Source organism: Vipera berus, assembly GCF_964194415.1.
Source record: "Vipera berus genome assembly, chromosome: 6".
NCBI lineage: Eukaryota > Metazoa > Chordata > Lepidosauria > Squamata > Viperidae > Vipera > Vipera berus.
Genome location: NC_138208.1, coordinates 55,330,563 through 55,356,559, shown reverse-complemented (window position 1 = coordinate 55,356,559; position 25,997 = coordinate 55,330,563). Strand labels below are relative to the sequence as shown.

At 37.2% G+C, this 25,997-nt stretch overlaps 1 protein-coding gene across 3 annotated transcripts in view; it reads left to right on the top strand.

The window, feature by feature from the left end:
- The first annotated feature begins 392 nt into the window (after nucleotides 1-392).
- NTN4 (netrin 4) overlaps nucleotides 393-25,997 on the top strand; it is a 36,742-nt gene continuing 11,137 nt past the window's right edge. For 2 of the 3 annotated variants that reach the window (XM_081331510.1, XM_081331512.1), the window contains exons 1-5: nucleotides 393-677; nucleotides 6,506-7,035; nucleotides 17,105-17,383; nucleotides 23,967-24,093; nucleotides 25,073-25,261. In XM_081331510.1, coding sequence (XP_081187636.1) covers nucleotides 632-677; nucleotides 6,506-7,035; nucleotides 17,105-17,383; nucleotides 23,967-24,093; nucleotides 25,073-25,261 — 1,171 coding nt within the window. In that variant the 5' untranslated portion in view covers nucleotides 393-631. The remainder of the gene's footprint in view (nucleotides 678-6,505; nucleotides 7,036-17,104; nucleotides 17,384-23,966; nucleotides 24,094-25,072; nucleotides 25,262-25,997) is intronic. The other variant, XM_081331511.1, reaches the window with a different exon arrangement.

The window sequence follows — 25,997 nt, the reverse complement described above, 5'->3', positions numbered from 1 at the left end:
AAAAGAAAAAGCCAGCGGGTTTGAGCAATGCAGCGAGGAGAGAGCCGGGAGGGCGGCGCTGGGCCACGGGCAGCCCGCTCCCTGCTCCACCCCAGCGCCAGGCCCCCTGGAGGGCTGAGGCGCGCTGGTTGGAGAGGGAGGGAAGGCGGCGAGGGCGAGCGGGGGACGAGAATGGAGGTCTCTACACCCCACTTTGACAGAGCGGGAGGGGTGGGAGCGGCCCTTCTCCTCCTCCTCCTCCTGGGCCGCCGCCGCCGCCACTCCCCTCGCAGGCTGTCACTCGGGACGAGGAGACGAGCCGGAGGGGCGGGACAGGAGGGTCGGCGCCTCTTCTTAATGCACCTGGCCGGGGATCCCCCCCCCCACACACACACAGCGGGGAGAAGTAGGCTGCGGCGCCACTCGTAGCAGGGCTGGCGGGGATCGGTTACGACTAGGAGCCCAAAGATGCCCGCGGTAGCACGTGCAGTTCGGCTTGGCTCAATCGGCCCTCCGGTCGTCGCCCTCCGGGGGCCTGTGGCGAAAGAGCCCGGCTGCCGTCCTTAGCGGCGCCCGGATCGGGGGTCAGGGGCTCCAGGGCAGCCGTCGCGTTCGCCGGACTGCATGCCTGCCCTGTGCCCCGCGCTCCACCATGGGGAGTCCCTTCTGGCGCCTCGTGTTGCTGGGCTGCTCTGCAGGTGGGTGTCTTCGGAGCCCGCGGGAGGGAGTGCCGGGCGCCGCTCTTTTTCCCCTGGCAGCTCTGCCCATGGCAGAGAAGAGATGCTTTTGGAAACGGTTCCTGCCGGGAGAGGTTGACTCTGGGGTGTTCCCTCCTTTGCTTGGGACAATCTGTAAAACGTCCCCCGTCACTCGCAGAGTTCCTTCTTCGGCGGGACTCAGAGCGGAGGTGCTTGTATTGTAAGTAAATGAGATGAAATTCGCTTTCTAAACAAGGGTAGCGATTCCGTGTGACTTGGAGAAGAAAATCGTTTTAAAGGGCTAGAGTTGTGCAAGAGAGAAAAGACGAATTTCTTAACATGGTTCCCGCAGATAACGTACCTCGTTTTGTATATGACTTAGCGTGACTTTAGGAAATGGAATTTTAAAATCACCGAATGTAAGAAGAATGTTGCAGCTTTCCTTCCACACTTGAAAAACGGTGGAATAATGGGTGTTAATTGTAATGGGAGAGAGCCCGTTTGGTATAGTGATTAAGGCACCAGGCTAGAAACTGGGAGATCATGAATTCTAGTGCTGTCTTAGATACAAAGCCATCTGGGTGAGCTTGGGCCAGTCGCTTTCTCTCAACCCTAGGAAGAAAGCAGTGGCAAACCACTTCTGAAAACGCTTGCCAAGTAAATTGCAAGAACCCAATCAGGTCAACATTTACTCAAAGGCACAACCCCTGTCCAAAAAAGAACTGTCGATCTTAATTCATTCACTGGCAGAGTGCAACAATATCTACACTCAGTAATAAACAGTATTTCTATCCAAGGTATATTGTACACAGAGCTAAACATATGGCCCTGGATCTTTTATTAGTTCCCCTGAATCAACAAGAAAGGTGCAATGCGCCATTTAAGTGGAATTAAAGAAAGGCTAACCAGCATAACTATGTGGCAATATAGGATGACAGAATTTATTTACTACAAACACTTAGTTCTTCACACATTAAGCAAATAGTACAATTGTTTAAACAGAAGCAGAAAAAAGATACTTAAGGTAATTCCAGTGGTATGATTTCAAGAATTTACAGAGAATTACTCTTTGGAATATGTGTGATCTGCTGGCATTTGTTGCATACTGATTTTCCTTCTGAATATTTATACACGAGGACTATACTTTTGCACTCATATCCATTTTATGAATGCCACATGCTGCATTTTTACTTTAAATAGTGGAAAATAGCTCATACAGATTTGAGGAATAAAGCAAAAATAGGAAAGCTGCTAATGCAGCTGCATTATTTATACTCAGACCAGGCAACACAATTTAGAAAAGGTGCAGCAAGGATTAATTAAGGGACTTGGACTACACTGTCCTGAAACTGAAGGAAGCATGAAAAAGAAACTCAGACTAATTCCAACTTGGGTTTTCCTTTGAGAGAAAAATTTGGACAGGTTTTCAAGATTAATATAACCTACAACAATAGTGTTTCTTCCACTGGCCTACTTCAAAGGGTTGGCATCAATCTGGAAAGCCTATCCAAATTTCTCTATTTTCTTTTTGTTTATACTAAACAAAATCAAGGTGGAGTTATTTAAAATTTCTTTTTCATGCTACTTTCTGTGTAATCTCTTGTCAAAGGCTCTCATTAATGGCTACTTTCCTCCACATTTAACGGCTCCCTCATACCTTCCCCAAGATCAGCTCTAAATCCCTTTACAGTACTACATCATGCAGGGTCTTGTCTGATGCTACTCATCCTGTATCATGTACAAATAATCAGCCCAGCCTACCTCACAGGACTGGGTCCGGAATACCTCAGGGAGCACCTGCGGCCGGCATCAACTTCCCTCCGCCCAGTGCGCTCCCACAGAGAGGGCCTCCTCAGGGTGCCACCGGTCAAAGGATGTTGACTGGTGGCCCCCAGGGGGAGGGTGTTCTCTGTGGGCGCGCCGGATTTATGGAACCATCTTCCGGTTGAGCTCCGGATGGCACCCGACCTTCGCTCCTTCCGGCGCGATCTAAAGACTTACCTGTTTGAACAAGCTGGCCTGGCCTGATGGGTGATGGGTTTGGGTTTTATTGTTTTTTATGTATTTTAACTTAACTTATTGTTATAGTTTTTGAGCATCTTGTTTAATCTTTTTTAACTTTTGTATTCTTGTTTTTTAACATGTATTGCCCTGTTCACCGCCCTGAGTCCTTCGGGAGAAGGGCGGTATACAAATATAAAAAAAATTGAAAATTGAAAATTGAAATTGTTGTGAGAAAAATAAGACAAATATATGTACATTTCCTTAAGCTCTTACACTGAACACAGGATAAAAATCTAACAAAGTGCAGCTTAACAATAAACTTTGGACTGAGAGTGGAAGAAAAAAGGGAGAAATAGAAAAGCAGTAAGTAAAAAAGGGAATTAATATAAAAATGCTTTTCATAATGTTGTGATTAGCTGATTAGAATTTTCTTTTTTAATTGAAGTTTATTATAGAAAAGACAGTTAGGAACAGATATTAAAGGAAGGATGAGAAGGGGAAAAGATGCAAAGTAAAAGGGAAAGAAAAAAAGCAGTGACTTACAGCTTTTTCAGTGCAGTGGAATATAGAATACAGTTACAACCTCAACCTTTTGATTTACATATTTAATAAGTACTTGCCATTTCTATAACAACAAAATAATGTGATCATCAAAGCATAAAATCAAAGTTTAATATTTTTTTGTTTCGAGCATAAAGTCCAGAAGCAGTTTCCAAATAGAATCCAAACTGGATAAGTTCTTTTCTTTAATTAAAGCAAGTTTTGCCATCTCTGCCAATTCTGTTGCTTTTCCCATCAGATCTTCCATTGTGGAAATTGATGTGTATTTCCATTTTTATGCATATAGGATTTTTGCCACAGTCAACATATGCAGTAACATATAGTTCTACTTTTTTCAAGAAAGAAAAGGCTTCAGTTTTATATTTGTTTTAAGAATCTTCTGAATTAAGAGGTAGAACAAATGGCTTTTGTTTCCTTTTTTTAAAACACTGTAGCCACTTATCAGAAGACGTAGGAACCTTAATGGCGTAAAAATCACAAGGTTCTTGGCAAAATAATTGCCTCCTATTTTTATGAGGTAGACTTTTCTCCATCTAAGAGTATTTCACTGTTGAAGAAGACAATCCAATCTTTCTTGAGAAACACCATTTTCATGGCCAGTTGTTCACCTCCAAGATATTCTCTCCGTTATTGTTCCTTGACTATGTATGCAAAAAAACTCCTTACAATCCATTTAGCTTCATCTTTTTGGCCTAGTTTCATAATTTCTTGCAACCCTCTTTTAGCAGCATTGATTAACCTCACATGAATAAGCAGGAATGGATCGTGATCAGATCGATGAGTCTTGGTAATCTTTCTTTCATATTCTGAATTTGTGCACCAACACAGAGTTCCCCTCACTATAGCTTCTTCTATCTAGCATACTAGTGGTTTTTTTCACCACCAGCACCACTGCTCTTCTTTTCCTCCTCAGTGGAGGCTTCAGTTGGATTTCTTGGCTTTGTTGACTAGAGTTGGAAAGGCTGAAATAACAGAACTTTCTCAGGGAGATGGTGCTTGGCTTCCAGGTTTGCATTCTTTGATCAACCCCATGGTGTGGAGGTCCACCATGTTCAACCAGTCGTTCTTGCCACAATCCTCCGAATACTCATCCCTCCACTGAAGTGCTTTCTTCTTTCTTGTGCCGCTCCCTTATTGACCCTGCCTCTGGATGACCTCCTGTGCCTTGCTCCTCAGAAGCCTCATTCTGTCAGCCTTTGTGGAAAGCTGTTTGTGCAGTACTGCTGTGATTGTCACGATCCCTGATGTGTATAAAAAAGAACGGCTGGCCTCCAGTTCTTTCACCCTTTTCTTCTGCAAGGAGAAATGCTAGTGTTTGCCACAGAGGTAATTAGCATAATTTTCTGGTAAACATAGGACACAGCTTCCAAGTTCCCATTGCTCCACTGATGCCATCCTTTTGATGGTATCTCAAGACAGCTTCTTCCTCTCCTGCTAAATTCTCTGACAAAGCTCTCCTATTCCTGTTTGTTCTCCTAATTCCTTGCTTTGTTTGTGAACTCCCTGCTGCCTATTTTTCTAAAAAAAAAAAAAGGTTGGCCGAGACCCATGAAGCCTAATTTTGCATGTTTTTAGTATTTTATTATCTAATCATGTATGGATTAGACATCTGAGTTTAAAAAGCAAGGCAGTCTTTTTTTTAAAAAAAAGATTGCATGTGTCTCAGATTGCATGAAGACGTATTTTAATTCGCAGGAGATGCATGAAGCTACTTAGTTTCTCTCTTTCCTTTGCTAGATTGCAAAAAATGGAATAGATCAAGTTGCTGCCCTTTTTCAAAAGGTAAGTGGACTTTGTTTTTTTCCTTGAAGACATTTTGCTTTTCTTTCTTCTTGGATGAGAAGCAAAATGTCTTCAAGGAAAAAAACAATGGAAGTCCAATTGCCTTCAGGACAACCATGACCTGGACGACTGAAAATCTAGACATCAAATTGCTACAGTAAACCCAGGGCTTTTTTTGTCATAGAACTCTCAGAACGGAGTTCCGGCACCTTTTTTGGATGGAACCTTGTAGTGTAGGCAAGGCAGGTTGCATGACATGTGTGAGTTCCGGCACCTTTTTCTTTTACAAAAAAAGCACTGAGTAAACCTGATTATATAGCAGGTAAAGGAACTATGTAGCATAATGACAGTGAAAAATTTAACAGCCAGCATGTTAACTGAGACAGTTTATGGCAATTGTAACTGATAACACATCTGAAAATGTTTCCTTACTTCTCAGATTAGTTAATGTTTGTACAGCACTTTGAAAAGAGTTGGATATTATAATGTGACCTTTACCAGTGTACCTATTTACTTTTGTGGGCATAAGCGTGCTGTCTGCTTCTAAGCTAGAATAGGACAGTTTTTCTTTTCAACATAGAAATCAAACTTGATACTAAACATGTTTTTTTTCCTGAGAAATAAGTACAGTTTATTGCAAATGAACATTCCATCTATGTCTAAGATGAATGAAGAACGAGAAGAAATGGCTAGAGTGGACAGCCCCTGAAAATAATATGTATACATTTGCTGTTAACTATTGATCTTATTCTCTTAAATTTGTTTTAACTGAGTGCTTATGTAAACAGAAAGGTTTGAAATACATTTTATAAGTCAAAAAAGAAAAAGGGGTGCCTTAGGCATGAAACAGCCAATATTATTATCATTATCTATGTATTCTTGACATGTGTTTAATGGTGATTTTCCATTTAATATTTTTTAGTAATTTCTTGTTAAAGTGCAGCGTATCATTTTGTAATGTTTAGGCTTGCATGAGAACCCAAGAAGTTGCTTGGGTCATCCATTCTTTCCCAAATAATTGTCACTGACTCGCAGTGGCCCTTCAAGGTTTCTGGCAGAAGAGATTTATACTTGTTAATATTTGAACATGAGGATTTCTGCATGAAAAGTATGTGCTGCACAACTGAGCAATAATATTCATGTAAACAAGACCTGCCTGGAATTAATTTAGCTACAATGAAATTGAATATTTCAAGAGTTTTGGACAAATGTATTTCTTAGTAAAAGCATTTGATATAAGTCATTTCAAAGGTCAATGTTTTTAACAAAAATTATCACAATATTCCTTAAAACAGTCTTATAAAATAGTTGACTATTATTATCTATCTAGATATACAATAGAGATGATCTGAGATTGAGAATATAATGGATCCATTGTTTTTTTTAACTATGCTTTCTTATTTTGTAAGAATAACAAACTCAGTATCTCACTGTGGATTGGATACATATGAGTTTTATTTAGGCTTTTTTTTCTTATTTAGGATTGAGTAGTATTCTTGGAACTGGGTCTCGCCGTGAGAAAGCATGCAATCCTCAAATGGGAAACCTAGCTCATGGACGTAAATTGTGGACAGATACTACATGTGGATACAACTTCACAGAATTATACTGTTCCTACAGTGAAAATACAGACCTCATATGCAAGTGGCCTAAGTGTAGCAAATGCAACTCTATGAATACACATCTGGCTCATCCATCTTCTGCCATGGTTGATTCATCTTTTAGATTACCACGCACATGGTGGCAATCAGCACAAGGAGTACAGACGGAGAAGATCCAACTCAATTTGGAAACTGAATTTTATTTCACTCATTTGATCATGATTTTCAAGTCGCCGAGACCAGCAGCCATGGTCCTAGAGCGATCTCAGGATTTTGGAAAAACTTGGAAGCCTTATAAGTATTTTTCCATCAACTGCTCAGCAACCTTTAGGTTGGATGATGATGTAACTAAGAAAGAGGCACTTTGCACTTCAAGATACTCCAGCCATTTCCCCTGCACTGGAGGAGAGGTGAGTTCATTAAGATATCCATGACAATAAACAATTCAATGTTGTTTGAAAACTGTAAAGTCCTCCAGTTTCTGTTTTTCAGTAAAAGGTAAAGAAGTTCCCAGACTAGCCTACAATGTTAATATTACCGGGAAGTGTCCCATCCAATTATTAAGCAGGTCCAACTCTGGTGAAGTTCCAAATGTTGGACAAAGTTGGCCAGTTGCTGCCACCTGCTGAAATCTTTTTCTAAGTACTATGTTTAAAAAGGAATATCAGTTTTTGTTACAATAAATGGAAAGATAAAAGATACAGATTTGTTCATGCATTTATATTTCTAGTTACAATACTGCTTGCTTTGAAGCCCTGCCAGCTTTGTTTTCTTTGTCTATAGCTGGGTATTTTATTATTATTCTTTGCAAGTGACACCCATTCTCTTTAAACGTTGAGAAAATTATGGTAAAACAAATTGCTCTACTACTACTACTACTACTATAATAATAATAATAATATAATAATAAAATAACAACAATAAATAATAATAATAATTTATTTTTATTTATTTTAATTCCATTTATATCCCGCCCTTCTCCGAAGACTCAGGGCGGCTTACAAGCTTAGCAGTAGCCTTCATTCTATGTATATGCCTGCTTATTAGGGCTTTCACACACACCCAAGCGGCATTATTACAAAGTCAGCTTAATTGCCCCCAATAATAATAATAATAATAATAATAATAATAATAATAATAATAATAATAATAATAATAATAAATAAACAACCAACTTATTACTGGTAAGTAGAGTGTAGTTATCAAATTCTGCATCTCATTCTCTGAATGCCTGACATTAGCCAGCTTCAGACATATCCTTCTGGGATTTCCTGCCATTTTATTCCTCTTTTTTGTCAGGAAGTTATACTAAAGAAGTTATTTGTCTAATCATGAATGCAGAAGTAGGCTCACTCTTAGTAACAAAACTGACCCAAACTGGTTGATAGATGTAAGTTTATTTTATTTATTAAATTTGTTTGCCACTCATCCCAGTTAATGAAGATATTTGTGCTGTGCTAATTATGTGGTGCTCTATTTAATCTGAAGTTCTTTTGATTATTATACAAAACAAATCACACAAAAAATCAAGTGATCTAGTATAACAAACAGACTTCTAGAAGAAGGAAATATAAGCCTTTCCTCTGTACTCTTATTTTTTTTATAAACTGAGATCAAGTTATTTAGTATAGACTGGGTAATACATTTATGTATGTTTCATGTGTCATATATACACACACACAAACATATGTGGATATACATACACAAACACACAAAGTATACGTATCTGCTCTCAAAATAAAAAATGATTGTTCCTTGCTTTCCTGAAGAAAAACATGGGCAGGTACAGCAGCAAGAGAATTATCCAATGGAAGATGTAGTAGCTTGCTGTCCAAGCTGAATATAATTAACCCAGTTCTTGGGTCGTGACGACAATTGGAGCAGAATTTCCATCACTAAGCGATGTGGTTGTAAAATACAATGTCAATCCTGGCAGTCCCAGTTGCCATTGTAACCCCCAGGACCACACAGATTATTAAATGAGAACTCGTGCAACTATGAGTGCAAGATCAGAATAGTTTAAACAGAAAGTGTGGATATGAGTAACTAAATCCATAATTGTCTATGTCCCATTGCACCTAATAATCAGGAGGTTGTGAAATGCAAAAAAAATCAGTGTCACTGAAATCGCACATTTAGTAGTTTAGAGTAGTTTCCCTATTAATGTCCTGCATGGATTGTTTGCAATTACTGCACTTGGGAAGAAAAGAGATGCCTTTGAAAACATCTAGTGGCTTCTTGGTCATTGCAGGTGTGGGAGTAGGAGAAACAGGAGGCAAGCAGAGGCTAAAGATCTAATTTAGAGGTTTGCAATTTTAAAGTATTCAAGATGACTCACTTTTTATATTTTTCCCATGTGCTATTCATAAGCTGCTCAGAGTCATTGAGAAAATTTTAATCCCTCTTCCTTCTCCCCCTCCCCTCTCCTCCTCCTCCTCTTTTCATTTATTTTCTATGACTGTTTAGTGATTGCTTTTGTATGTTATTATGAAGTACATGTATATGAAAATGGGTGTGTGCATATATTCATGTATGAACTTCTACCTGCATATTCTGTAGTGCCTCAGTTATCAACTATACATGTTCTTGTTAGCAAGAAAGATGCTTATCCAGTAATTAAAACAACTACAACAGCAATGTTTGTTTGTTATAGCCCCATGACAAATATGTTTATAATAAAATGTGCCACTTGAGAATTGTTTCATTTTTCTTTAGGTTTAGATGCACATTATTAATTGTGACACATGTGAGTGAGTGTATGCAAAGTATATGTACTCCCAGAAGTCACCCAAGGCATGTAGCTCATCCCAGGTGTCCACCAGGCATCTGTGTTGGGCAGCAGCAATATAGCAGTATGCTTCAGGTAGGTGATCACTTTAGCAACAGCTTAATTTGGGTATCAGAAGGGAATAGAAAAGTTCTGTTTAAAAGAACTAAAAAAATGAAGTCAGATCACCGTGCTAATCATTACCAAGTTACAAGGGTACAGGAATTGGTGGAATATCTATAGAATTATGGCAAGTAACCAAAAATTAGCTAGCTACCGTATCTGGAGAAGAACACATATCAATGACAAAGAAAGGACACCGTTTTAACAAAGTGTGCAAACTATCACACTGCTTCACCTGCTAGCAAAATAATGATTAGAATCATCCTGATATGGAAAAGGAGATGCAGAAGTTTAAATTCTTTGTAAGAAAGAAGGGATATTATTGTTGATGCATGTGGGGTAATTAAGAAGTCAGTATCTGCTTTATTAACTATAGAAAAGCCTTAACTTGTTATCAACCAAGTCAAGCTATGGAATATTCTTAGGAAAATGAGAATCACAGAATATGTAATTCATTTTCTTCGTGCAAAATCTATATAGACTGGATGGAAGCCACAATAGGGACCGAATAGGCAAATAGGCAAAACAATCTATTGAAATATCTGAAGGGTCTCACTATTAAAACAATTTGTAAGTGGAATATATTAGTTTATTCCATTGTGTATGGACGATACTAATAAAAAAAATCTTTCTGTACTCACATTGCTACCCTAAAAGCATAATATCAGTGATGATTTTGTAGGCCTTTGGTTTTGTACATGTGTGATGCTCAGTGATAGGAGATTGTTCTGTGGATCTTCTGATGATTTTGTGTCCTAACTAGAAAGTAAAGTTGCTCATTCAGTCCCTTACATTTAGTTTTGGAATGAAGTTCATTTTTTTTAACCTGACAAAAATCCACACATAACAATGGCTTGCTGACTCTAAGAACATAAATCTTTGGATAAAGGAGGAAACTTGTCTGAGGAACATTCGTATTTGCTGTTAAAGCTCTAAAACCTTCTTCAAAGCTCAAGGTAGAGGGAGTGATTTTTATTTTTCCTGTGCAGGATACAAAATCACTTTTGAAAATGCAGTAGATTGAAATATTTATAGAAAGATTAAAGAACTAATTAAAAGGAAAGTACTGAGTCTATAATGGGACGTGGTGGCTCAGTGGGTTAGGACGCTGAGCTTGTTGATCAGATGGTCGGCAGTTTGGCGGGTCGAATCCCGAGTGCCGCGTAACAGAGTGAGTGCCTGTTACTTGTCCCAGCTTCTGCCAACCTAGCAGTTCGAAAGCATGTAAAAAATGCAAGTAGAAAAATAGGGACCACTCCGGTGGGAAGGTAACAGCGTTCCGTGCACCTCTGGCGTCTAGTCATGCCGGCCACATGACCACGGAGACGTCCTCGGACAAGCGCTGGCTCTTCGGCTTTGAAACGGAGATGAGCACCGGCCCCTAGAGTCGGAAACAACTAGCACGCATGTGCGGGGGAACCTTTACCTTTACCTTACTGAGTCTATCTACAAATACATGGGACCCTCCTATTCTGTTCTCAATGAAATTTCTATCAACATTTTCAAGAGAAAAATTTCCAATAGCATAAAATCCAGACTCAGCAACTCTGAAATAGATGTTTCTTACAAGAAAGCTGACATATACATCATTTGATCATAAAGCAACTAAGAAACAGGAACTATGCTAGTAGAGATAGAATATAACAACAAATAACCTATATGGGTTTTTATAGTTCCCCAGCATAGAAATATTTTACCATGTAATGCAGTTTATCTATCAGTTTTTCTTAGTTTTTATTAATCTAGTTTATGCATAGTGGGATTATAAACAGCACTAAAGAAGTTTATAAACCTGCAAAATAATCTTGTGCATGGAAGAAATGGAATATGTTTCTATAATACTGAAAGATACTTGCAATTCTGTTTGTGACTAATAGAGGAAGAATAAGAAAAAAATATTAGCATCAGCAGTCATCTGTCTGGACATACCCCAGATCAACTAAAGAGATTAAATGGATTCTAAATAAACCTTTAGCAATACTGTGTACAATACTTGGATGCCATCTGAAGCATCTTTTGGAAATTGAGTCAGAAATGTTGCATAGCACTACATACAAATATTTAAAGCAAATTTCATAAAGTCTAGATATGGCTACTCGAGCCATTGAGTTTGATCCTCTGCTCAATACAGGGATTCAAATTAAAACAGATTTGATGGATGGTTCCAAAAGCAAACTGCTCTTGCCGTTTGAAACAGATTCAGCTGGAATTTTCTTTTTTATAACTTTAATCCATTGGTTCTTGTTTTGGACTCCAAAATGATGGAGAATCAGATTTGACCTTCTGTATGTTATTATTCTACTATTTAGAGTGATATAATAATCTCCAACCCACCTCATCTCCTTTTCTCATGGATAAACATTCCCAGTTCCTTTAGTATAATTTCATAGGTCTTAAATTTCTACATCTTAATTATTCTTTTTTTTACTTTTTTCTGAGATAGTAAGAGTATGTCTGAAATTTTCCTGAAGGTGCATTTAGTATGGTAAATAGTATGATAAATCACATTTATATGGTAAAGAGAAGATCTAAAAATTATTAGAGTGCAAAAATTCTGACACAAAAGCAAATTTTATTTTAAAGGTTCTTGTTTTGTGTGCTTGTGTATGTATGCATTTTGATGCTTTATTTAATTTTGTATACATAAATTTAACCTTTCTGTCTCCATCTCTCCTTCTCTCACTCTTTCTCTATGTACTTTGTGTATACAGACATACACACAATATATTCCAACTAAGACTCAATCATAAGAAGGAGAGTGATTGAAAGTTCCTTTCCTGGAACAGAATGGTGGTAGACCACATCAATACAAGAATTGTCCAATAGAATGCTGTGGTAGCCTGCAGTCCAGACTAAATAACTTGAAAACTGCAAACAAAATATATTTTGTTTAAACAAAAATCTTTTAAATTTAAGCAGTCGTAAGAACAAGAAAGGAACAGTTTGAAACAAGGAGTAAAGTAAAGATATGATATATGTGTCAAATAACCATTGATTATGGCAAGCCTGTTTGGAAGTGTGGGATTTATAATTCAAAACATCTGGAAGGCATCGGAGATCTTTAGGACTTTCTGTTTTTGGAGTTTCCTGATTATATGATGAAGGAGGGCTAAGAGAAATTTATGCCACTAAATACTTGAAAGATCCAATTTTTTAGCCGTGGGGTATTCAGCTTAGAACCAGGGCTTTTTTTGTCATAGAACGCTCAGAATGGAGTTCCGGCACCTTTTTTGGATGGAACCTTGTAGGGTAGGCAAGGCGGGTTGGATGACATGTGTGAGTTCCGGCACCTTTTTCTTTTACAAAAAAAGCACTGCTTAGAACTATTGCAAAAATTTGGGAAATGTCCAATTAATGGGCTAAAAACACATGAACAGAAGTCCATGATTCTTGATCTACTGCATATGGTAGAACTACCTTTGAAATAGGGCTGTGCAACTTGGACATTGCCCACAACTACATTTTCATATGGAAAGCCACATTTTACATTTAATTTTAAACACTTAGCCTGGCTTGCTTCCCACACACGTATATTTTATTGTCATCAATTATTTTTTATATGAAAATTAAAAGCAACAGCCACTTCTAGACATTTCCTCCTGGAGGTATGGATAATACTGGTCAGTTCAGGCATATTTTGGCTTGTCATGCCACAAGCACAGCCAAAGCCCAGATTTACCACAATAATGTTCATGCTATTCTATCTATCTATCTATCTATCTATCTATCTATCTATCTATCTATCTATCATCTATATGGTACAAACTTGAGACTAATTTGCAAGGCACTGTTTTGTTGTCTGCATCTCTCTAATTAGGAGGTTTTGGCAGCGTACAAGCACAGGGCTTTTCAACCTTTTCACCTATTGTACCACTTTTGGGATATGGCAATATCGGAGTACCACCAGTTGCCTACCAAGGTGTCAAAAACTTGATGACCCCCCCAAAAAGGGGGGGGAATTGATGAAGTACAGGTAGTCCTCGACATACAACAGTTTGCTTAGTGATTGCTCAAAGTTACAATGGCACTGAAAAAAGTGCCCCCCAAGCCACAGCCGAGCAAGACGCCTGCCTGCCCAGCGGCACTCTTCCTCCTGTCTGAGGTTTTCATTGTTGTGAGCATTTCTGTTGAGGATTGGCAGCGGGGATGGGGTAGGGGGTGTTTGGTTTTTATTCCCCCCATCTGCTGGGTGGTTGCAGCAGGTTTTGGTCACTTCACATGACTCTGGTACACTGTGACCATCATAAACGTGAATCAGTTGCCAAGCATCTGAATGTAAATCACAAGACCCTGGAGATGCTACAACATTCCAGCTGATTGGCACTTCTTCTGGGTTCAGAAGTGCCAGGATCAGTGCCGAGCTCCAGCTGGAGACTGGCGCTGATCCTGGCGCTTCCACTGAGCCCCAACAGCCCCGAAGAAGCACTGATCCTGGCGCTTCCGCTGAGCCCTGACAGCCCTGCAGCTCCAGCCATCTCTCGCTCAGGCTTGTGCGGTGCTGCCACCGGTTCAGCTCATTCCCCTCCCCCGCTACCACTTTTCTAGGATGGTCACGTACCACCTGCCAGGTGCCAATGTACCACAGGTGGTACCCGTACTACTGGTTGAAAAGCCCTGTACTAGCACACACTCAGGAGGCAGTTATTTTCATTGCCTGAAATAACAGAAAGCAGAAAACGATAGACAATTGTTTAGCAAAATACCCAGGTAGTGGTGATTCAAGGGAGGAATACTGGACTTTGCAGAAAAGGCAATAATAAATCGATAGCTTTTTAACACTCAGCCAGAAATCCTATTTTGTAGCTCCAGGCAAGCAATGTGGGAAATAGGCAGGCAGTGTTGGTAATAGAGACAGTCCACCTAATCTTGAATTACCAGTACTTTGTGGGGCCTATGGGAAATAGGAGCTATGCAGCAAGAAACTATATATCCTTCCCATGCAGGAACGCCAAGGTACTTCCATTCCTTTTTTGATGCCTTGTTTCTAGTAAACTTAATTGTGTGCTTTAATGTATTTTCTAGGGTTTGGTTAGCATGGCAATCTTAGAAAAGTATGTACAGAATTCTGCCAAATGCTACAAATTATTTTCATTACTGAAATGAAGTCTGAAATAATGAATAAGTGCTCTTTTGCCTTTAACCATAAACTATGATTGCCTACTTTAACTATGATTGACTACCCTTTAATTTATAAACTGCAGATAATAGAGGTTAATAAAACTAGGATCTATATGAATTATTATATGTATCAATGTTATTTTTCCTTTAAAATCTGCTTTTAAAAAATAAACAATGCAGAAAGAACAAAGAAACATACAATGCAGATTATTTTTAATTGAAGGAAACATGAGTGGTCTATTTCTTGAAAAAATATCAGACTGAATTTTCTTCATTTAGCAAAAAAGGAAATTGTCTAAAATTCTATTGTGTTCCAAACTATTTTATTATTTATATATTGAATGTATTTGCCACCATCTTGCGGTTTAATTTCTGCCATATCTTAAGGCAACTTTTACTCAGCTCCAACACAACCCATGAGCATTGTTTTCCCAATGCAATTCTCACTCTTGTTTCTTTCTCCCTTGGTATCTGAAGAACTACAGTAGCATTATTATTCCTTACAACATACAGCATATCTCATTTCAAAACACTCAAAAGAAAATATTTGATTTACAAATTGGCACACTTACATGTATCCAACAGACTATTTTTATTATTATTTTATATGATAAAAACCCTTAGATATATTCTAAAGATATATTCTAAAGTCATGCTTGCTAGCATTTAAATATTCAGTTGTGTCTGTCTCTTGTCACATTGGCTGCTGCCAAATTTGGCATGCTGACAGAATAGACAAAAGCACACTGCATTCATTCCTTTCAGAAATGTAAATTACCTAAATCCTTTCTTTTCTCTTACAACCCCTCCCCGCCCTAAGTGGCCCTGTCTCTCAGGGAAGTTTGGTAGTTCAAAAAGGAAGCCAATGCTTGGTCAGCAAAGAATCTCCAGCTAGATTTTAAAAAGTGATTAGACGTCACATGACAATCTTGGAACCAGTTAGAAGTTGAAACAATTCATTTCATATTTATTATCTGTGAAAAATCCTGGAAAACTGAGACAGAAGTTGCAGCCAGATTCAGAAAAACATAATGGCCTGACTTAAATCTTTTGAGGTTTCAGAGTATGTTTGGTTGCATAACTTATTTATTTGGTTTGGTCTATTTAATTCACAAGGCCACCTGCCTCATACAAGCAGCTTTGGGTAGCTAACAAAAACAAAAACACACACAAAAAAAATTCAAAATATCAATCAGCTGCTGTGTTGTTGTTTGTAAAAGAGAGAGAGAGAGAGTCATCAATGCAACCATTTCAATACAATTATTTCTAAGGCTCCAACTGATCCTCCAATCCCATACCTTGAACATAACATTTTCAGAGCCTTGTGAATGGCCAACAATGTCAGCGCCAATCTGATCTTTTGGGGTGGTGAGTGTGGAATGATATCCTCTAGGACAGGTGGTACCGTAGAAAAATATTTCTTCCTGGGTTCCACCAGATGACGGACCTTAATGGATGGGACACGTAACATGTTTCTGCTGCTGCAGTTTAATACAGAATACATATACTAAGATGATGTTGAGATATTTTTGGAACATATTCGTTATATCCTTACTTCAGCAATAAGGACTATGATGGCAAAAGATCAGGGCTTTTTTTCTCATAGAATGCTCAGAACGGAGTTCCGGCACCTTTTTTGGATGATACATTGTAGGGTAGGCAAGGCGGGTTGTATGACATGTGTGAGTTCCGGTACCTTTTTCTTTTACAAAAAAAGCACTGCAAAAGATTATTTAAATTTCACATTTGTAGTGCACATTGAAACTAAACTACAGCAGCATTATTCAGCAGAAATTTAAAAGATAATTATTTCTTTCTCCCCTTGGATCTGGAACTTTTCTGTTTCATGATTAACATCAATACAAATGTGTGATTCCTTTATTATTAAGGAAAGAAAGACAAGCTAGCAATTTTGTTTAATAAATGAACAAAATCTTGTTCATTGGTGAAATATTCTATGTCCTCAAGGACAAGACAAAGCTAGGAGCTTTATTATTGGTTCATTTATAGGCATTTTTTCAACAATAAAAGTCCTCATGCAATAGCAATCTTAAAATCTAAAATTTAAAATCTTTGTAAATAAAGTCTAGAGGTCACAGGCTTTCAATAAATAAAATATGCAGGGAACAATATCTTGCTCTGTGTTTGAGGTGCTAACAGCTCTCTTTACAAGCTGCCAGGCACAAGAAATCAGGAACCAAGTTAGTTCAAATGAATATATGCTAAGACTTTAGACAACAATCTGAACTACTAACGATCAAAGAAAATTGGCAGTAGATAAAGAGTCAACGGAATTCAAGGTGGGATAGATTTAGACTTCTTGTGAGCACAAAGGGACTTGAGACTGATGATGTGCAAAACCCCTCCCTCAAGCTCAGCCTGGTCATCTCCTACACAAGCATTTTTAAATTCCCAGTGGATGTACCTTTTTTTATTTCACTGATTAGTTTCAATTTATTTATTATTTTCAGGTTATATATCAAGCTCTGTCACCTCCAAACTCTGCTGATGACCCTTATAGTCCTAAAATTCAGGCACAGTTGAAAATCACGAACCTTCGAGTACAACTGCTAAAGCAACAATCCTGCCCATGTCACAGCAATGATCTGAATGCAAACCCACCACAGCTAACTTACTACGCAGTCTATGATTTTATTGTGAAGGGGAGCTGTTTTTGCAATGGCCATGCAGATCGCTGTGCACCTATTAAAGGTTTTAGGCCTGTCAAAGCAGCAGGAGTCTTCCATGTGGTAAGTTTGTATTGTTCAAATCTTGGAAGGAGAGATAATTCTTTGAAATTCTTGTGCTCAATTAGATGCCATTTTGATGGAATGTTAGAATTTCCAGATCATTCCTCTGAAATATTAGATGTCCTAGAATAATAATGAAGATACGTGATTCCTTATTAGGAGCCTATACTAAATTGGGCCACTTTGAAATGTTACAGTGACAGTCAATAATGTAAAAACAGACTATTGTATATTAACAACTGTTGTGTAGTGGGTTCTGGAGAGTAGGAAGGATGCCAGGCCGATGAGTACAGCATAAAAACTCTTTATTAGGTGGAAGTGACTGTACTGGGGAATAGGGGTTACCTGCACTCTTCATATACCTGGCCAGTACACAACCAACCAATCGGATTGAACCTGTTTCCCGCTGACTGCTTCCCGCCAAAACAGTTACAGTTCAATGCCTCCTGGTGGTGACTCTTATACAATTGCTTTAGGTGTTCCTTAAAGCCTAATACATAACAACAAACACTTTTTTGGCAGACATCTTAGCTATTAGGATCCATAATACTGTACAAACATTAGAACAAGCTAATGGTTTTATTGATTTTATTTTAATTGAGAAGTACCCATGTCAAAAATACTTAGGAGTTGCAGGATTCAGTATGAGTGAAGCATTTAATTTTTCCATAATTCCTTGCTTCTCTTTGCAACTTCTGCTATTCAAGAGTCATGAATTCCATAAGCACACTTAAGATTTTAAAAAGTCTTTAGCATGGGACTAATTAGGGAATACTAGCACTTGCATTTAGCCTTAGATTCTGATTCTGCTTAATGTATGCATATCTATTAAATATGAAGGGGATGGGGGTCTTTGCAAGGGGTGATATGTTGGAGCAGAAAAATATCAGATAAGAAAAAAAAGCCATTTGTTGAATGTACAGTAAATTGGAATTCTAGTTTTTATATCATACCCAACTACTGTTTTAACAATATGAGTCTATTGTTATACAACAGAGAGGAGAGGTCTAGGACTTCTTATAATTTTAGTCTGCTCCAGTGTAATAAAAGTAACTATCCCAACGTGAATCATACAAATTATTCCTCACTTCTCTTAAAAAACTCAAGGGATTTGTCTGGAAAATTTAATTATCCACACAACTTTAATGACCAATATTATAGCTTTTATGGAACTTGAAATCACTTTGATTTAAAACTGACTTAATAGTTCATTTCTGTAACAGGCACTAATTACAGAGATTTGGCTATACATAGATGAGTCAGCTGTAATGGGAGCTTTTACTTCTGCTAACTTATGTTATCAGATGCCTCATGCTAAGGGAAGATGTAGATGTCTTGCTAGCACTTTGAATGGGTATGCATATAAATGGGTATACATATTTACATACATATTTATATGCATATAAATGGGTATACTTATTTATTAAATAAATAAATATATAGCGGTTATTACTGAATCAATTCAGTAGGACTTCAAATCCAATTTTTTTTTGAAATAGCATGAAAAGTTCTTGAAAAATTATATGGGCTGCATGCATTTTCCTGTCCCTTGGACCTCATCATGTTTCAGATGGAACTTTTCTCCTGATTGAGTGCCACTCTTTATTTCTGGAGGTTTTAGCAAACCTGTGATCTTTTTTCCATAATTTTTTCCAGTTGCTTGAATTATTAATGACGTTCTTTTCCCTTTTTCCATGCCTGTGTACAATTTATGATTATTATAAAAAGTTGCTTGCTGTGTAGCAATCTCCTGAACTGCTGGAGGCAAACTAGCTCACCCCACTTGTTCCAGTAGAAAGGATCTATTTCAGAGGCCAAGGATTTTTCCCTTTTTTTGCTATACTGGATTGTAACCTTTTAGACCATTTTCTAGTGTACCATATTTTTTTTCAATTACTGTCCCTTCTTCTTCCCATTTCATATTTATGCCATATGAGCCACATTTAGACAGGCAGCATTTGAAGGGTTGGACAGTCTTGAGAGATCCTTCTGTTCATGAATTAAACATACCATACTTCTCAATTTACAACCGTTCACTTAACAATTATTTAAAGTTATGATGGACCCCTCGCCCAAAAGCTCTTTATAACATATTTTCAAAGTGATGACAGCTGCAAAGTCACACGATTGCATTTTATGCAGTTGGCAACCAGCTCACCATTATGGCCAATTATGGTGTCCCGTGGTCACATGACATTTGCAACATTTTTGCCAGTTTCCAGAATTTTTTTCTGGTTTTCAGCAAAAGCATGCATTGGGGAAAATTGATTTGTTTAATGAACACCACAAAAAATGTGGAATAATCAGGTGTATTTATGCGATGCGAAGAACTACTACTACTATAATTCCAGACTCAATTACAGTCATAAATCAAGGACTATTTGTATAATATCTTCAGTACTATTAAAGATATAGCTAATAACATCAAAGTCAAAGAACACCAGGTTCAGGACAGAGCCCTGGGATATCTTCCTCCATGTAAGCATAGATTTAGCTCCACACACTGGATATACTTGTTCAAACACTATAACTCCACCAGGTAGCAGGACTATCCATTCCATTTTTTTTCTGTTTATCTAGGAGGGAGGCTGTGGTCAACTTTATCAAGTGCTTTATTGAAGTCTTGGTACACCACATCCAAAGTATTTTTTGATCTACAAGTTAATTTGTCAAAGAAGCAGTTTATTCTGCCACAGACCCCTGTAGACTTCTAGTAATTGCCTTGTCTCTTCTAAGCATTTGCACACTTAACTGCTTATCTTTAGGATTTTTTAGCATTTTTTTAGGATTTTTCTAGATATTGAAGACAAGCTGATTGGTCTGTAGTTTCATGGGTTTTCTTTGTTCCTGTAGAAAAATGATAATTTTTCTATAGTCTTCTGGCATTTTCTCTGTACTCCAGAAGTTCTCAAAAATTACAGTTAATGGTTCTGAAATCACATCTGGCATTCCTTTAGTATCTTGGGATGTAATCCTTCTAGCCCTAGAAACTTCATTAAAAGCAGCATGTTATCTCATAACATATTTGCTAATTTGACTGGTGTTTGTCTTCTATCCCCCATGGGATAGGTTGGACTACTTTTTTTTCCCTTTTGGTTAAAGGGAGATGTAAAGAACGAATTAAGCAGTTCAGCCTCCTCCCTATTATTCACTGTCACCTTGGCATCTTTTCCAACCGGCAGTCTGATAATTTCCTTGTCTTTCTTCCAGGTTCCACGCATATCTAACAAACCTTTTTTGTTATTTTTAAAAATTCATTACAAACCTCTGTCTCAAAATTCTCAGCCCTTTAGAAGAAGGGATTTTTTAGGACCTCACCACAGGCTATTGAAATTACCTTCTTAGTAATTTTAAATATTTTTAAAGTTTTTTTTAAAATACTACACTTATGTCAATTGGAGGATGTGCAATACTGTAACATCTCATTGGTAATTGGGCATATAACATGTTGGTATTTAAATTTTATTGTTAATGAATTCCTGATTTAGTGAAACATTTCATTTCTAATTTTAATAGGATGTAGAATTATTTGTTCAATAGTAGAAATAGTAGAAAAGCTAATATCAAACCTGGAAAAGGCTTTTTTTATTGAGGAAATATATTTCCATTTAAGCATTCTCACAATCACTATAATTATACACCCCAAACTAAAAATAAAAATGTAGCTAATCAAATCAGTTTCAAAATGGCTGCAGGACAGGTCATTCAGTACAAAAAAACCCCTCCTTTATTTTGTGTAGTTTCCTGACAGATGATATTTATTGCTGTGGCATTTTGCCTTTCATTCTCTTGAAAAAAGCTTAGTGCAAGATTGATAGTTTAAAGCCATTTCCTAAGGATGGTTTTCTGTTATTCTTTTGATATTGTTTCGAAGGCTTTTACTTTTTCAGCATGCATTCCTATGTCATTTGTTAAATACAAACCTCCCTGAACTTGAAAATTAAAACACGACATATTTCAATATAATTAAGAATAATCAAAGTGGGTGTAGAGAAGGCAACTTAGTCTACAGCTGATTATTCACTTCTTTCTTGATACAGTATATGGAGGAACATAAGTCATGAAGGATTTTCTTATAAACAACAGGCAATTTGAAAAGAACTAATTGAATATATTAATTCAAGAACAAAAAGGCAATGGAAGGAAACATGCCCTAGCAACTGTCTTCATGTGTGAAAATCAGTCACTCGTTTATTTTACATAGGTCAACGTTTGTAACAGTTTGCCTTGTATAGCATAATAAATGACATTACGAGAGAGCTGTCAAGCTAAGAAGAAAAGCAGTCTGTAAGTGAAGTGAAAGGCCTGGTGACAGAATGAAAAATAGCATGTGTGAAAAAGTATTCTGGTTAAATGAACTTGTGTTGATTCGCAAAATAATGAAACCGCCTGGGAAATGTGTCTGTTTAGCAATTCCTTATAACATTTTCAAATGGAAATATTTAGATCAGTGTTAATCTGGTATTCTCTTATTTTGGGATTCAACTCGTAACTGACATGCTTTTCATGAATATGGTGTCACTTATGATGTACTACATGGGATTTTGCCTATTCCATATCACTAGGCAGGAATACTGGGACTTTTCATTTTTATCAAAGGAAATGTTTACATTCTAAAACTAACCACAGATCTTAGGTGGCAATCATGCAAAATATATGTGTATATAAGAAACAGGAGCTTGAAGTCTCTGCTAAAAGATATTGTTTATTGAAGCTGGAAAGAAACCTACTGTTATGAATCCCATGGATTGTACTTCCATTCATCTACATAGGACACTGGCTTCAATATGTACATCCCATCATCAATGGAAATATGTGCATTGATAAATCAAATACAACTGGACGTCTTGTTTGAATCTCTTAAATCATATAGTTGACATGTGGGTATAATAACATTGAAGTATGACGTCTACTCTGCTATTATGTGGCCTTGTCATAATATTCAAACAAGACTGAATAATGTTGCATTGCAGCATCATAAGAATATTTTATATCATGGTTTTCATAAATGTCCCTCCAATACTATAAGTCCTTGCCCACCACAATCAGGCCTTCTTAAGGATATCTTGAAGGATTCAGAATAATCCTTAGAAATACGTATTTTCTAAAGAAAATATCTTTGTCTGCAAAAAATTTCCTAGTCTTCCACAGATTGCATTTTCCTCTTCTAGCTTGACTCTACAACACATTATGATACATGAAGTGTATCTTTTTATTACTTTGGAGCCAAAATAAAACTGAAGTTACGAAGTATTAAGAAAAATAATATAAAAAGGAACAGGCAAGTATTTTAATGGAAGGCCAATTATGATGGGTATCCTTTTATATAAACTAGTTTGTTTAATGTATGTATATCTTATTTTTAAATAGAACTAATAGGAATCAGTCATTCCAAGATTATTCAACAAATGCAACAGCATCACTTATTCTCTATAGAGTGTGTTTGTGATGCTTTAAGTGGTATTTTGTTTCAGAAAAATGCATTTCATTTTTGGCAGCATTTTTTTTTAGTATTATAGCTTCTATGTTAAAGAAGTTGCACAGTATAATAAGTATTTAATGGAAGATTAAAGTAAAGGTAAAGGTTCCCCCACACATTTATTTTTTTTATTTTATTTTTAATTCCATTTATATCCCGCCCTTCTCCGAAGACTCAGGGCGGCTTACATGTGTGCTAGTCGTTTCCAACTCTAGGGCCGGTGCTCATCTCCGTTTCAAAGCTGAAGAGCCAGCGCTTGTCCGAGGACGTCTCCGTGGTCATGTGGCCGGCATGACTAGATGCCAAAGGCTCACGGAACGCTGTTACCTTCCCACCGTAGTGGTCCCTATTTTTCTACTTGCATTTTTACATGCTTTCGAACTGCTAGGTTGGCAGAAGCTGGGACGAGTAACAGGCACTCACTCTGTTACGCGGCACTCGGGATTCGACCCGCCAAACTGCTGACCATCTGATTGACAAGCTCAGCGTCTTAACCCACTGAACCACCACGTCCCTCTTAATGGAAGATTAGAATATGAATAATTGTCAGTATCACTGCAACCTTGTCTTCCTTCTCCAATTATATGTTTTCCCATTCCTTACAATTTACCTACTCTGTGAGCTGAAGCAGCCTTTCCCTATTCTCAGTTTCCTAGCATCTATGCATTTGCTTAATTCTACAAAAAAACCATACAGCCCATTTGTTGTGTAGGAAACACCATTAAGAATATTAAATCCTCTTAAAACTTGACAGAGTTACATGCAATGAAATTTATGGTAGGGAAGTGCACTGATTATTAATTGGATAAGCTCTCAGCCATCAGTTTTCAAAAATGAATTATTTTAGTTACAAAGGGCTATTGAGTAGTGCATATTATGTGAAATTGTGTAATGGTGATATCCAGTGCTTTTTTTGTAAAAGAAAAAGGTGCCGGAACTCACACATGTCATACAACCTGCCTTGCCTACCCTACAAGGTTCCATCCAAAAAAAGGTGCCGGAACTCCGTTCTGAGCGTTCTATGAGAAAAAAAAGGCCTGGTGATATCTGAATGTTGAAATCTGTACACATGCCATTGCAAACATGGTTGTTTTCCATTGTTAGGTCCATGGGAGATGCATTTGTAAACATAATACTGCAGGAATTCATTGTCAGCATTGTGCCCCTCTTTACAATGACCAGCCCTGGCATGCTGCAAATGGCCAAACAGGAGCTCCAAATGGATGCAAATGTAAGTATGAGACCAAACTAATGAAATCATTTATAGGCTATTGTGTAAAAACAGAGTTCTCTTCTGCAGATGGTTGGGTAAAATAGTTCAAGACAAAACTAAAACTACCATCTATATTCTTTTAATTTAAAGCATTTCTCAATTTACAAAAATAAGAACAGACATTTACTGAAAAAGTACTGTTTGAAGTTTCCCTGAACTGGCGCTCTTGGTATCTTGGACTAAAACTTTCCTAATCCCAAATAGACCATGTTAGCTGAGAATTAGAATCATCATGCTATAGAATATATTGTTTGGAGAGGACTTTATAGGTAATCTAATTCCACTTATTGTTCAGTGATGGGATCCTGTCTGAAAATTCTGAGAGAAAGCCCATTGGCTTAAAAAAACATTCCAGTCCTTAAGAGATTATTTAGTACATACTGTATGGAGAGAATCAGATTGAAGAAAGTCATATTGTTTGGTCTACTGAAAAGCCAAGGAATTGTTACTTATATTTTCCCATAGCATTTAAATAAAATGTTCTGAAGTAAAATCAGAAGGTTTGCAGCCTTTATTTAAAATACATGTACCCAGAAATAAACACTGTTTGCAGTGATTCTAAATGTATTCCAAGAAAAACTGATTTGAAATTTGATTAAATTTAACATTTTGAAGTGACCATGAATTTTTATTGTATTTTCTTGCTTTTACAGTATTTTATTGGAAATATTATTTAAATAAAAATGATACTTGTCTATTCATCCATCCATCTATCCATCAAAATAAAATTATAATTTTAGCAATTTCACATTTGACAAGCTAAATATACTAGAAAAACTATACAATAATACAATCTGCTCATTTTATGAAAGCATATATTCTAATATCGTTTCTTTCAGTATTTACAATTTCCATGTTGTATTCATTTTTTTTAACAAAACAGCAAAATCCTGGTTTTCTTTCTCCTCTGCCCTTCTTAATTTTGAGTATGTTTCAGCTTGTAAATGCAATGGGCATTCTGACACTTGTCACTTTGATATGGACACATGGCTGGCATCAGGAAATCAAAGTGGGGGTCTCTGTGACAACTGTCAACATAATACTGAAGGACAGCATTGTGAACGTTGCAAGCCAGGCTATTATCGAGATCTCAGAAAGCCTTTTTCTGCTCCAGACACCTGCAAATGTAAGCCAATTCTGATTTTCCAAGCTTTGAACATCTGAGTGATTCTTAATTAATATATTAGGGTTTTAATTAATATATTAGGGCTTTTACTTTAGGCTTCTTTTATGTATGCATACCAGACAGTTGTATTTTAGTATACTTTGGATAATTATTTGAAAAAAATTATAACTATGAGGTACTGCAGAGGAAACAGTTCCTTTCTTGCTACAGTTTAGGAGGGAACTTAAAATATACTTATTATACAAGTTATTTAATACCAGTATTTTAGATTCTCTAAATAAATACTGCACACAATATCCATGCAACATAGAGTTGGAACAAGGGAACTTCAGTTTTAATTCAATCTCAACTACTTTTCTGCTCAACTGTGAATTTTATCAGCCTCAAGCCAGGCAAATAGAGTGATCAGAATTATGTATATAATTTAGAGCTTCCATTTACAGGGATTTTCTGGTGTGCATGAAGATGAGGATGATGAACTGTACAGGATTTAATTTGGAAGAGCAGTTTAGGAATATAGAATACAGTGAACACAGCTACTATCTGCAATGCATTGAACAGGCTTTGTTTGATTCCTTAAAGTTGCTACACAATCCTGACAAATTAGACATCTGTTCTATTGAATTGCAAATAGATGCTTTATTTACATTCCTATGTATTCCAAAGTACTTTTTCCAATTTTCCATAGCATTACCCAGCCCTCATATTTATAATTTTATTGTTCCATTTGAATCAG